Source organism: Vicugna pacos, unplaced genomic scaffold (genome assembly GCF_048564905.1).
Source record: "Vicugna pacos unplaced genomic scaffold, VicPac4 scaffold_20, whole genome shotgun sequence".
In the NCBI taxonomy this organism is placed as follows: Eukaryota; Metazoa; Chordata; class Mammalia; order Artiodactyla; family Camelidae; genus Vicugna; species Vicugna pacos.
The window spans coordinates 88410229-88424953 of NW_027328741.1; the positions used below are offsets into that span (position 1 = coordinate 88410229).

General features: G+C 41.2%; 1 protein-coding gene across 1 annotated transcript in view; it reads left to right on the forward strand.

The window, feature by feature from the left end:
• Window positions 1-643: 643 nt before the first annotated feature.
• The window catches only part of LOC140693698 (thrombospondin type-1 domain-containing protein 7B-like), a 134284-nt gene continuing 120202 nt past the window's right edge, over window positions 644-14725 (forward strand). Inside the window, 5 exon segments of the mRNA XM_072957404.1 lie at window positions 644-800; window positions 1912-2058; window positions 2061-2106; window positions 3721-3954; window positions 11529-11641. Coding sequence (XP_072813505.1) covers window positions 644-800; window positions 1912-2058; window positions 2061-2106; window positions 3721-3954; window positions 11529-11641 — 697 coding nt within the window.

Genomic DNA, 14725 nt, shown 5'->3' on the forward strand with positions numbered 1-14725 from the left:
GTTTGATACAATCTAGTCTGTACATTTTGTTCGGCCTTTCCACATAGTACTTGGGAAGGCACCCCCCCTTAGTTGTATTGGTGTGTTTGTGTGTGTGTGTGTGTGTGTGTGTGTGTGTGTCTTTGCATGTCCTATACAATTTGGACTCAACCTGAAAATAGATTGAGATTGAAAAGAGAATGGTTGGAACTGGTCTTTCAGCTTGATTATCTGCTGGAATCTCTATTACTTCTCATAATATGCTTGAAAAGTTTTATTTGTACCTTAAGGGCAATGAGCCTGGCCTCATTTACAAATATGAATGCAGATGTTAGGAGGGGACTGTCTTCTCCCCCAGACTGTGTGGCTCACTGTTAGCTTGTTTTATTTACTTCCTCTGAAAAGAAATATCCATCCCTTGGAATTAGACCCAGTATTGTTAGTGGGGAAACTCAGTTTTGGAGTCAGAAAGTTTCAATTTAATTCCCAACTCAGGCCTGTGTGACCCTGAGCAGGTTTTCCTTCCAGAGCCACTGACTCGTCATCTACGAAACAAGATGAGTCACTTCTGCCTCCAAGAGCATTTTACAAGGACAGTGCCTGGCCCAGGAGAGATGCTGCACAAGTATTGGTCCCTTTTTGCAGTTATTTTTTGTGTCAGGTTATGACAGGAGAGTTCCACAGGCATAAAGTCATACGGACAAAGCTGCCTCTCCCCGTTGTTGCCATTCCGCGTTTCACGGCATTTCTTCAAACCATGAATGGTGTCGCTCTCCTTCACGTCTTCTGTCTCTGTGTGGCAACTGTAGGGGTGGGCAGGGGTTAGTAAGAGTTGAATTGTTATCTATAAGGGGAATATTTGAATTCTAAAATTAGTGAATAAATAACCTGAAAGAGAGTTTAAAAATTTTTTATTGTAATCATTTGAGATACGGGAAAGCAACTTACAAATGATCAGTTTAGTCTTATCATCTGTTAATTGTAAAACTCCATCCCCCCATTTTTTATATATACATATAATATATATATAATATGTGCTATATATTATTATATATAATACATGTTTATTTTTATATACATTATATATAAATATTTATATATATATAAATACTTTGGTTGGAATAATTCATCACATCATTCAAAGGGGAATAGTAAATGCATTAGGAGAAACTTCCAACTTTTGTATAAATCCATTATATAATTTTGTTTTATTTTTAATTTTTATTTTTTGGGGTGGTAATTAGGTTTGTTTGTTTGTTTATTGGGGGAGGTACTGGGGACTGAACCCAAGACCTTGTGCATGCTAAGCATGCACTCTACCACTTGAGCTATACCCTCCCCCCATTATATAATTTTAGCCATGGGTTCATTTCCATGTGGTTTAGGATTATATATGACTATGCACAAACAGCATAAAAGGATCATCGTGGTGACAGTCTTGCTTAAGGTTACATATTTGGAGGTGAAATCACTCAATAGAAAATTAGATTGATAATTTTGGGGAGTGAGTAGAATAGATTGTTCAACATATATTGTGGTTTTCAGGCCAACTGACTACTCTGACTCCCATTTTGCAGAAAACCATGTACTTGTTACATGTGGTTGTCAATACGTGTCAGTCCTGTCTGTCTCCAGCCATCCATGGCTAAACTGTTCCTGGGAGAAGCCCACTTGTCCCTGTGAAGGATGACAAATGGCAGCTTTGCTGCTGTATCTACCTTTCTAAATGCCAAATTCTCTCCTGGCAGGTTTTCTTGACATAAATATTATGACTGGCTTAAAAAAATCATTTTTCTGTACTTTATTGGTTTAGACACCAGGTGACGTCTTGTGAGCTAAGCTGAAGTAACAGGCAGTGATGAACCTAAAAGTTCCTTGGACTGGCTTTGTTTTTATATTCATCAGCATCTGTCTTGATCTGGTTGATTGCAGGAGAAGATGTATCGGGGAGTCTCTGTCCAGCATCTCCTCCTCCTGAACAGATAGCTTGTGAAATTCCCTGCCGAATGGACTGTGTGGTGAGTGAGTGGACAGAGTGGTCATCCTGCTCCCAGTCTTGTTCAAATAAAAACTCAGATGGAAACAGACCAGGTCGAGGACTATACTGGCGTTGGCTGGAGAAGGTGAGTAATAGGAAAGGCTTCTGTTCCCTACATCCAAATGAACAGTTTGTTTTCCAGGTGTGCCTTTTCTCTTTGATCCTCTGCAGGTTCCCATATCGACATGAATTACTTAAGCCCATCCTATATGCAGGCTGTGGCAATCAGACAGATGTTAGTTTTTGAAATACTTTTTTGGGGAAAAAAATAAAGCTGGGTTGATATACCTCCCACTTCAGATAGCTCATGCAATTGGGAACCTAATTGGAATATGTCTGGTAAAATGAGTTCCAAATTAGGAGTTAAGAGACATGGCTTCTTGAACAAGAGCCACCACTGATATTGGTAGGCTACCTGATTTGTGTGCCCTCATCTCCTGTTCTGTCAGGCTAGCCTGTGGTGAGAGGGAGAAAGATGAAGGCTGTGGAAATGGCTCTGAAGAAGCTAAAATGGTACTATGAGAATGTAAATGGGTGACATCAGAGCAAATGAGAGGAGCTACTCTTCCTATCACTTACAGCGATGGTCTCAGTCTCCAGACAAATGTGTCATTTCTTTCAGGTCCTCCCTCAGCTTTGTGTGCCTACAGCTCAGTTGGAACTGTACAGTAGTATGGCTACTGGCTTTGAGGAACTTTTTAAACAAGATTCTGTTCTGTGGTCCTAAGAAATGGGGCCAGGGTCAAGATGAAGGAAGATTTTCATATTCTTAAAGTGCATTTGCTTTCTCTTCTTGTCTGTTATACTTCTGGAGGGAGAAAAAGTCAATAGTATTTAATGGGGGAAAAGAAATAACAAGAATAACAAGACCAAGGTCATAGATCTTCTCCAGCATTTGGCCCACTGAATAAAACATTATAGAGTGGAGGAGGAGGGGGAAAAAAGTCAAGACTTTAGGTAAATACCAGTTTTTACATGGATATAAAAATGGGAAAGAAAAGATAGTCATGAAATTTGGTTGTCTGACTCACCCAGGATTGTAAGGGTGCACATCTGTCTGGTCTGCCTGGCAGTGGATAACACATTGTCTGGTATTATTTCTGAGTTTAAGGATGGGCTCTCTCCTGCCAAACTTTGAGATTTCTCAATTTCTCAAATAGCAGTAAAATGCACTGCTTGATGGAGGATAGAGGTCTTAAAGTGGTTCTCTGAGAGAAAATAATAGTCTCTTAGGAAAGAAAGAGCTTATGTAGGTAATGTGTGTGTATGTGTGTATTTGACCTGATATCACTTCAAGGTCATGGGTTACTATAGCTAACTGACTAATTTGTGTAGGCATAATAATATTAAGATAAAAGCAGATTTCTTTGGAGTTTATCTCAGAAATGCATGACTCAGAGGTGGAAAGTAGAATCAATTGATTTTTTACATCTAATTGACATGCACCATTATCTGTTCTTTGGGAGAGAAGGGTGCAATGTATTGTTCTCAGGTTGTTCCTCAGGACGAAAGAACCATGACCTTCAAGTTGGAAATGGAGTGACTTGGCTCAGGCCAATGAAAGGTTGTTTCACAAAGGCCCTCTTTCTAGACCATTTAAACAGTTAAAACAACAAAAAACAAGAACGACAGTAACAACAGCAGCCACATGGCGATAACACCAGTGCCCGCTGTGTATTCTGTTTGATTTTGGTGTTTGCAAGTGGAAAGCCATGCCCCCCTAGTCAGGCCCTCCACGAGTATCGTTCATGCAATGACCATTCTTGTCTGCAACTCTACTGGGAGACAGCTCCGTGGGGCCCCTGTTCTGAAGACACATTGGTAACTGCCCTTAATGCAACCATTGGCTGGAATGGAGAAGCGACATGTGGCGTGGGCATTCAGACACGGAGGGTCTTCTGTGTCAAGAGTCATGTGGGACAGGTGATGACAAAAAGGTATTATTGATAATTTATTGAAAGTACATAGGATTATGGCATAGTTGAATATTTTCAGTCAGAAGCATTTTTCAAGCCCTGAATATGTCTCAATCTGTGCTGGAGTAAGAGATTTTTGTTTTGCTTTGTTTGACTCTTCAGGACTTAAAAAATATGCCTCAACCAGAGGTAGACAATTTACTAAGTTGTAATGTGTGCATTAATTAATGGATAACAGTAAATATAATGCCCACCCGTATTGAATCGTTTTGAGTAACCAGATTTTCTAGAGCTGATATCAGTATTTTTGACTCTTTTTCAGTCACATAAAGACAAGGTCCATGTGAAGGTAGGTTACACACACACTTTGAAAATACAGGGCTATGTTCACTCTTCTTTAGGTCCCGCTGCTCTTGTCTGCACTGAGTAAATCCACACGGTCATTTTAAATCAACTAATTCCTGCCCTTGAGTAGGCTTACAGTCTCATGCATGCCATACCCTGCACAGGGAGAGGTAAATTTAAAAAAAAAGGAGGAGAATGTGGACATGTGGACTAGGATATAGACATCAGCAAGGATCAGGAAAGTTGCAAGTGATGGAGGGAAAAAGAGCACTTGGCTGGAGGAGTTTCTTTAGACCAAATGGGGAGACATAAGTCTTCCTGCAGTCCATGCAGGAGGGCTCCTGGAAGAGAAAATGTAAGGGACCTGCCTCATGTACAGAGACTGGGTAACTGGCCTGCCATAGAGATTTCCAAGTGGCTACATGTGAATGAGTCCCCTTCCAGTGATGGAAGACTCTACTCCAGCCACAGGGGCAGTGTGGGTCCCCAGGCTGGGCTGGTGCAAACTTGGGTCTAGGGTCACAAACTAGGCAACTTTGAGCTCTTCCCAAGGCATTTCTAAGTTGGGAAAATGATACCCTCTCTTCTTTCTGATCTTGATGCTTTGAGAGTATGAGTGGAGAGTTGACATGACTGTGCTCTCGCCTGATGGAAAAAGCAGGAGAAGAGAGTAAAATTGATGCTCAGGAAGAAGCAGAAACTGAAGCAGAACAAATCCTGGCAGCATCCAGCCCTGGTCCCATCCCCACTGAGGGAGCTGCCTTTCCTGGCAACCTGGGCAACTACATTTGCTCTCATGCCTGCTTCCATCCAGTTTGTGTTGCTGTCATGGGCAACTCAGACACCTGATTAATCTCATCTTGGGGCACCATGATGACGGACTCTGGGCCTTAGCCACATTGCCATGGAAACTGCTTGGGTTGTTTATAAGGAAAGTCATAGAACCTGAGCTGCTGATGGCAGAAATAGGGCAGACTGGCCAGATACTGTGGTGTTAGAGCATCTGAGGAGCAGATGGCTGTGCAAATACAAGAGAAGATAACTAGGGCTGGAAGTGAAGCATAGTCAAGAAGACTGAATCTCCCCCCTCCCAAATGTGGCGTCCAGTAAGCTGGGGTTGGATGATCTTCACTGTTGCCACCACAGATTTTAGCACCGTGTCTGGCATGTGGTTAGTGTCCATAAACGTTTTTAGAATTTATGAATGAATCAGACCTATGTGTAGGAAAGTAACAGAGTTTGACATGGAACAGATATGAATTGTAGAAGATTAAAGAAGCTGATGTTTATCCTTTGCTTTAAGAAAAAATATAAAATATTTAAAAATATAAAAATGTGAAATAGAAAAAGATAAAATCTACCATGATAAATTTTGGCTAAGGGGACTGACACGAAGTGTGATGTGCAGATTGTATGTATGTCCTTCTGCTCTTATTAAGTCATAAATGTTATTTCTGCTTTAGCATCTAACTCTAAGTTGCTTGTGATACTTTTTGGAATGTCAGTTTACACCAGTGTGTGTTTCAGTTTACCTGGTGGTAACAAAACACCATGCGGATCAATCGAGTCAGTGAAAGTTTTAGCCAAACATGGACAATAACGTTTGCACATCATTTGGTTCAGGACATAATCAAATTCATGAGGTTATGGTAAAATTCTGAAAGGCTTATAAAGATACCAAGCAGACAAAAGAACTCTTTTTATCTTGAGACGGATTGCAGCCTTGATAGTGTTCATTTTTATCATGTAAATTTCCAACTGCTGAAAAAAAGATGCGTGACATATTAGCTTGAATATCCAAATAAAAATTAGTATAGCTTAGATACAGGAATGGATGCTACATGAAATGCAGCAAACTATTATTCTTTACAGTGATGAGAAAATTGAGCATACTTGAAGTATGAGCTCTCTTCCAGGTAATGTTTCACCTCTGAACCACAACAGGAAAAATCTACTTGATGTGAATGCAGTTTATTTTTTTGTCTTAGCAATGGAGCATTAGAATTGAGACCGACAGCTACCAAAGACATTATCATCACATTTCAAACACTATTTAGACATGAAAAGTTGGATTATATGTTCAAACAGACCCCTATTTCCTTATCTGGCTTTCTGATTACTATAATGACAGTTTTTTATAAAGTCTCTAAGCCCATCAGCTTATTCAAAGGTTAACTTAATGATATTTTGTCAGAAGAAAAATCACAGGGCCAACAGTTTATAGTTTAAAGCACAATTCACAAATGCATATGCATTTGTTTGATAATTTACGTGAGACTAAAAATATCATCATGACAATGAATAACCTCCAGTTTTGCTTGATTTTCCAACACAAGAAAATTAATTGCACATATGTTTTCCCTAAAACACACACACACACACACACATACTTTTTTTTTTTGCACTTTTAATGAGGCTGGAGACTTAACAACCTAGTTTTAGTTTTTACTGTATGTCTCCAAACAGTCCTGCTCAACAAGGGAAGCCTGCATTGACTTAAGAAAAGTTAATTAAAATTCTTGAGGTAATGAGATTAATTGAGCTAAGAAAATAATACCTAGTATCCAGTGGAGCACATAGTGAGATAGAAGATCAGCGGTAGAAAGTATCCTTTGCTCTGTCGTTTCAGAAAAATACACTTTTGCTCTTTTTGATGTGAAAGCCATTGCAGTGGAAAAAAATCCCCTCCCTTTTGTGAAATCCTGGGGGTGGGGGTGATGGCAATAGAAAGGGAAGAGGAAAATATCCTCAAGAAAGAGTGGGCTTCAGGGTAGAGAGAAAGAAGCATGTCTCCATGGACTGGATGGGCTAACATCATGTGCTCTAGCCCTAAACCCACTGCACTGGGATGTACAGAATTCCTTGCAAGTTCTTGCTTCCCTAGGGTGGTGTTTTGGTTTCCACGTAATTGTATAGGTTGCCATTGTATGAGTAATAGAATTGATTTTATCAGAAAATGAGGACTAGGGGTGTGGGTATAGCTCAGTGATAGAGCACGTGCTTAGCACTTAGCATGCATGAGGTTCAGTCTCCAATACCTCCATTAAAAAAAAAAGAAAAGAAAATGAGGACTAGCTAAGACACAACTGACACAGAGTGAGAGCTTGTTGGGATATTTTGGGACGTTTGTTTGGTTTTATTTCACTACTCAATTTTTTTTTCAGTTGCAATGTGCAAAAAAATAATAACTAAGATTAAAATCCCACAACTCAAAGCCTTCCAAAGGTCCTAAAAGGTACTTTCTGCCATTAACATGAAAACACGGGCCCTTTTGTGAGATCTAGTAATTGAGAGCTCCGTTTACACATTTCCTGTTGAAAAAGTTGGCAGGTTGAGATGGTACGGCAGTTCCTGGGTTGGAGGACTACTCAAGGGAAGGGGTTGGAGTGCTGAGTCTGCACCATGATTGTGGACACATAACTGGAAAATGGCAGATCTCTGTAGCTCAATTTGATGCATTTCAGCACAGTGATTATAAGGAACTGAAACCTATAGGACACCAAGAGGCAATCATCATGGAATACTCCAGTGCAAGTCCAGGAAAGTGTATGTGTTGAAATGAAATGTACTCATCCTTTTATCAAAAGTACTTCCAATCAAGGATCAGAGTGTTACAGGAGAGTAGGAAGTATGAATTTTGGCAAAAGGCAAGGAGCCATGATGTGTTTATTAACTAAAAACTGACTCTGTGTGTTTCCCTGGTTTTTAAGGCTTCAGTTTTGCTTCAGAGATGGCTGGATAAATGTGCCTAATATTCCCAGGGATTTGCCTTGTGGCTCCAACAGCATAAGTACTATTCAGTCACTCACTTCCTGTTACTAAATATATGCAATGCATTAAGATCTTCTGGCATTTTTAAGTTATGATATAAAATGGAATCCTACCATCAAAGTTAGTGTATGTACAAAGTATGCACATATATGCACACTTGTGCACACACATACCCAGAAAACCAGCAGCATGAAAGATGTCAAAAGCTATTTCTTATTCAGTGACAATAAACGATACAGAGAATAAACATTATAGTTTTTAGAAGTGGAGGATACATAAGCTGCTAATGGTCGAAGAGAATATTTTTGAAGACTAAGAGGAAATTTATGAAATTGGAAATGAGATGGTCCTTGAAGGGGTTAGACAGCATATAAATAGGAGGAAGAGGAAGTTGAACCTCTAAGGAAAACGTCTGCATTATTGGCTGAAAAAATGAACAGAAAGACAGTTTCACTGGCAAGAAAATACTTGGCTCCTCTCAGACCAGCAATCACATTTCAGGAAAGCCTTCTGTTCATGGCATCTAACCTGATAAAAGCAGTCTAACCTGAGTTTGACATATGCCTTTGAGGGGATTTTACCTTTCTCACTGGTGGACTTAGGGGAAGAACACAGAGAAAGAGGACCATGTTACGAAGTTGACCTTAGGCCTGTTGAGTGTTTGTGGTGTGTGATGCTAACAAAGTGTCAATAAACATAAGCAATATTGGTTTCCCAAAAAAGATGAACAGCTGCTCCTAACTGGAAGTGAACAAAGTGCCTGCAGATTTAGCCACTCTCTTCAGAGCACCTGAAGCCAAGCCAGCAGCACAGGCATTTCTGAGCTCTTTGTGGACATATGAGTGGGTCCTGGCTGGGTCTGTGCACCCCTAGCCCTGCCGCCCCACTGAGCACACCGGAAGTTGTCCTTCCATTTCCAGCCACATACCAGGAGAGATTGGAGAGCAGACAGAATAAAGAGCAGTTCAATTAAATTTTAGTAGACTTCAGGGTATGAGTAAAGGACTTGGGAGTGAGTTTAGTGTTTTTTGCTATCTCTGTCAAAGGATGACATAAGTCTACCATACCAGAATAGTTTGTATTATTTAAATACTATTTTCTCTAAAGACACTTTTTCATTCCATTGTTGCATTCATTGAATTCAACTACTTAATAGGTAGTTTTTATGTATATTATGGATGATTATTAATAAGACCACTAGCAATTTATTGAGCAGTTTTTTCTGTGCATATATACATTTCCACTTTAATTTATCAGTATTACAGTGTTATAAGCACCACAGTGGAAGTAAAACAATATAGAGGGACTGAGGATGGAAATCTACTACGTTTAGCATCCCACATCCCAAATACAACCACTTTAGTAGGTTCTATTAACTATTAATAGTTATTTCTTTTCTTCCCCTCTCTTCTCTCTCTCTCTGTTTTTTCTGGGTATGCCTTCATGTGGTTCACAAGTTATAACAAAATACAAAGGGACATCTAATATATGACAATGAATTTCCTTCTACCGCTTCTGCTCCCATCCCCCGCCTCCCCACCTCCTGTCCTGCCATTGGCAGCCACTCTGCTAGTTTCTTGTCTGTCTCCACTGTGTCTTTATGTCAGTGCAGGCAAGCACCAGGATATATCCTCATCCTCCCTCCCCTTTCCGATGTTTACCTCCTTACTCTAAATGGTGTAGTTTTCATGTATCATTCATATATCTCTTCACTGATCAATTTAAAATGTCCGTTTACACTCCTCTCCTGACTTGACTCCTCTTCCTTTGGTTGGTGCTCTGTTGGTTGGTTATGTTTGCATTTTTGATTAATTTACTTAGAACTTTCTCATTTCATTTATATGTATTGGCTCTCTGAGGACCTGCTTTGTTGGAGGAGGACATCCAAGCCTCCCTCCCCTGCCACCTCCCATCTTGCGCTCACTGTGTCTTCACCTTACGGTGACAAGAAAAATATTGTGTACATTCTGTTCACAGCCAAATTCGTGTCTTGTCTATGTATTGCTTCTAAAGTTTTAAAACTAAGAATAGGTTTTTATTTTTATAATTATGTACCTTGACAAGATTTGGCCTCAGTGAGAGTCTCCTTTTTTGTCAGGTGACCTGGCTTTCTCCCTCACCTCCCCCAGCCATTGTTACCTCTCCTCTTACCTTGGCTTGCTGTTTGCCAGTTGGACAGTTTTTGTGTCTGCACGCTGGTCATTTTGTGCACAGTTGGTAGACGTTCCACTCTGAATTGCCAGCCTTCCATCAGCTCTACGATATTTGAATCCATGATTTCCTTGTTACTTTTACTTCTTCAATTTTCTGTTCTCTTCTACTGGGAAGTCTCAATTGTCTATTTGAATTTGCCAGGTGATTTCTTTTTCTGATCGTTATTTTTCTCAAGTGTTCTGTCTCCATGTGGCTTTGGGTCCATTACTTATTATTTCAGCACCTCAGTTTATCATCTGAAAATGAAGATTATAATGCCTCTCACTGCTGTCATTAGTGATAAATGAAAGAATGTAGGCAAAGCACTTACTCACCACTGACATCTAGTACCAGACTTCCTGCTGTTAAGCTTTAGACGCAATGCATCTCTGTGCTGTATAGGAAGCTTAACGGGAAACAGAATTCAAAGATGCAGACATATGTTGCAGAGTGCTTTTCTGTTCTCCTTTTGGCATGGCACTGTTTTAGAAGATAATAAATGTGGTTTTTAGCCTTCTGTACTCTTGAAAATAAGCAAACAAGCATGCAAATAAAAACAGAATCTTGTTTGCCATGTTCTGAGACTTCAGTTCTTCCAAGTAACGATGAGTCCATTGACTCCGGTCCCCCTAAGTATGAACAGTACATTAATTCTCAGCAGCATAACAGAACTAAGATGTTTCTCCTGTCAATGCTAGTCCGTATATTTGTTCTTTGCAAGCAAACATACTCCACTTATGTCTCGCTGACTCCAGCTCATCAATTTACGTGTTCTAAAGAGACACCTGTCAATTACTTAAGTAATTCTAAACCTGTGTTGAGTATCGGGGTGTGCAGTATTTTTGCATGGTCATCAATGTTTTTTGTTTCCCAATATACCCATGTGTCACCTCGTACACTATCACTGATTTGATATATTCCTGAATAAAACACTTTTCAAAAAATTAAATCTTGTCTATTCTGAAAAAAAAAATCAAGTGTTCCTTGAATTCATGCTGACGGGGAGATACTCACTTTGCATCTGTCTTACATTAGCTTCAGGGATTTTTTTTTTTCTTCTGGTCTAGTGAAAAGAATTTTGGTTTGTGGGTCAAGAGAGGTGAGGTGTGCTTCGGGCTCTCCCTCTGGCTGTGAGGCCTTGGGCACAGCACATAACTTCACCTCCCTGGGTCTCTCTCCCTTCTCTATAAAAGGTCTCAGTGATTTCAGTTCTGAAATCCGATGGTTCTGTGTTAAATTGCTTACTTTCTCCAGGAGGCACTGATGCATTCTCTTCATGTTGGCAGATGCCCAGAATCTACTCGGCCCAAAACAGTACGCCCCTGTCTCCTGTGCAAGAAAGACTGTATCGTGACCATGTTCAGCGAGTGGACGCCCTGCCCAAGGCTGTGCCAGCCAGGTAGGCGGACGCTGTTCCCTTCATGCTTTCTCTCCTTCCTGATCACCTGCTTGCTTTCCCCACTGATAAATATGCCAGAGACTGTGGAACAGAAGCTCCTGTCTTTTCCAATTGCATGTCACCCTGGGAACAAAGGTTGTAAAATTTGTAGATGAAGTCTTAGATTTCCAGATCCCACAGAACTTGGCAGGGAAAACATGATCAATTTTACATGTCGTAGTGCCTCGGGTGTGTGTTGCAGAAGTATTCGTCTTCTGTTGACCCCGTTGTGGCATTTCAATCAGCCATTCACACGTGGTCCCTCATCAGACATCCACACCATCCCATTTATCTGTGGCTCCTGTACTTAGAGCCTGACTCCAGGCATCTTCATTAGAATATAGGGCCTTAAGCGCTAAGCATGTGTCACTGATGAATTTATATTCCAGCCTGTGGAAGAAAAGAGGCAGATACATTAAAAAGTATTGAACAGGTAAGGAAATTGGCAATATATGGTAGGTACTTCTTTCCTTTTAATGGTGATGCTCTGTACCCCTGGATGTATTTGGAGGGCTGTGATCCAGGAGGCTTAATACCTAAGTTCCAATAAACACACAGGAAAACTTTTATAAAATGACTTTCTTAGAACCAGTATTCCCGCCCCACTTATTTCAGTCCCCTGATGAGGTAGTCCAGGTGGAGACACAGGAACTAGTTCCAGAGCTCCGTTTTGGCCTAAGACCTAGAGTTAATAACTTGGTCCCTCTCCCCTAGCCTCAGACCCCAGCCTCGGTTCTATGAATCTTACCATTGCCGTAGTAAGAAAAGTTACAACCAAGATAGGGAAGGATGGAAAGAGTATTAACCCTACTGCTCGAAGCAAACTTACACACATCCACACCCCTCTGGCCTTGTCTGGACAGCCGTGTACTCGGGCAGGGCGTGGCTCTCAGTGCATCGCTGCTCTAGCCCCCTGGAAGATCTCCAGGAGAGGAAAGCATGTGGCTCTTTGAAGAGAGAACCCATCCCAGAGATCGAGAGCACTGAACTCCTCTCCTTGGAAAATTCTGGCTCTGTGCATCTAGGATCCCCCAAAGGCTCTCTGACTCACACATCTTCATGGGAGTGACATGACAATGTGGCCAGCATTGACATAGACCTGTCTGCTGCTTCAAAGCCCTTCTCATTGATGGACGGGGGTGGGGGGTGCTGGTAGTGACTGCTTTTGAAGAATATCATCAATCAGTGTCTTAGATTGCAATGCGTTTGGGGGGTGCCTGTATGAAGGTTTTCTAACTGTGCCATTTCCTCTTCTTAAATGACCCTCTGCCCTAGAATTAACATAGTAGCATCCAGTGAACTTTGCCTGTGGATGGAATCAGAAATAAATTTACTGAATACAGAAGAACTTTGACAATACAGTGGAATGTTTATCTGATCTTTTGAGGGGTGGAGATAGCAGTCTCTTCTGGAAACCCTCCAGCACTTATTTTCCAGAATGAAAATTCAGAGTAATTGAGCCGGAGGAACAGGATTTGTTGAGTCACCTGGGGAAGGTCGTTTCCAGACAGAGTGGGATGGAAAAGCTGTGATCTCTATTCTGAACCATTTGAAGGAGGAGATTGGCTTTTGAAATTTTTGTAGTCACTTATCTGAAAAACATTCAAGCTCTTAAAGATATATATAGGAAAAATGCAAGAAGATCAAATAATCTATGCTAATAGAGGTTTATTGAAGTTCAGCTGTTTCTTTTCATTTCTTCCTCATAGGGGATTAGCATAATGCCTCTGTTAAATGGTTTTAAGAGAGGAAAGGACTGAATTAAAAAGAATACCCATGTTGGCAGCCAGATATTGGTGTTTTGAGCTGTCAGGGTCCCCTGACACCTAAGAAGGCATATTAGTTTTGTTGAGCCCATGTGCCCCAGTGGCCAGAGATTACTTCAGCTACCGCTATTGTATGCATCTACATTCAGGAAAATTCCCTCTGCTGTGTGAGCGTCTTCGTCCAGTGCCGCCTAAGGATGGAGGGATCACAGGCCATGCGAGATAACTGCTCTTCCAGCAGTTTTAGCTCTTACTCCCATTTTCAGAGATTCAATTAGTTATTTAAATGGTTGGCATTGTAGTGAAAATAGTTCTAAGCCTCTGTGGTCTCTTTTTGCCTCCAGTTTTTCAAACCTAGATGATTCTCTTCACACCCTGGCAGTCAGGGGACCTGGCAGAGCATAAATTCAATTTTTAGATTTCTTCCAGTCTTCTGCTTCCATCCTATTCACCCACATGTCTAGTTTATACTCGGGGACCAATATATTATTAAATAACCATGGGTTCGTTAGGGAAGACTATGAGAGGGAGGAGATTATTGGAGGAAATGGTAGCTCTAATCCTATGGTTCTCAGGCTTTATTGCTTCTGAATCATGTGGAAGCGTTGTTAAAATGCAGACTTTGGGCTACATGGCTAGAAATTCAGGTTCAGTAACTGTGGGCTGTTTCCCAAAATGTGTGTTGTAAGAAGCCGTCCCTGAAGGGGGATGTACTCCCCCCCTTAAAATAAAAGTGGATCATAGATCCATGAGCAAACACTGCTTGAACTCTGGACATACAGCCTGTTTTTCAGCTTCTTGCTCCAGCATTGTAGAGTGTGATGGCTGAGAACACAGACACTGGAGCCAAACAGCCAGGATTGAGCTCCAAGGTTTGCTGTGTGACAGTGGATGCATTACTTACTCTCTCTGTGTCTCAGTTTCCTCATCTGTTAAACAGGGTTAATAACCACACCTATGCATAAGGGAAATACTTAGAGCACTCATTGCCTTGCATTGGGTAGGCACCTGGCAGGCCATTGCACCTGCCTGGTGTGAGGCTGGCTGTGTTAAGTTGCCCTTCCTTCCTGCACCCTCAACCTGTACGTCCGCAGGGACCTGCTGTAGCAGCCTTTCTCCGGGAACAATGTGCTCATCTTTCAGACTACGTTTGCCCCTCTTCCCCTAGTCGCCTCACTAACTGGGTCATTCCACAGCGTCCTACACACCCCCTTTCTGACACTCCCATACATATCCTCCCTTGTTAATGTCACCTTTCCTAGATTGTAAGTGCACAAAT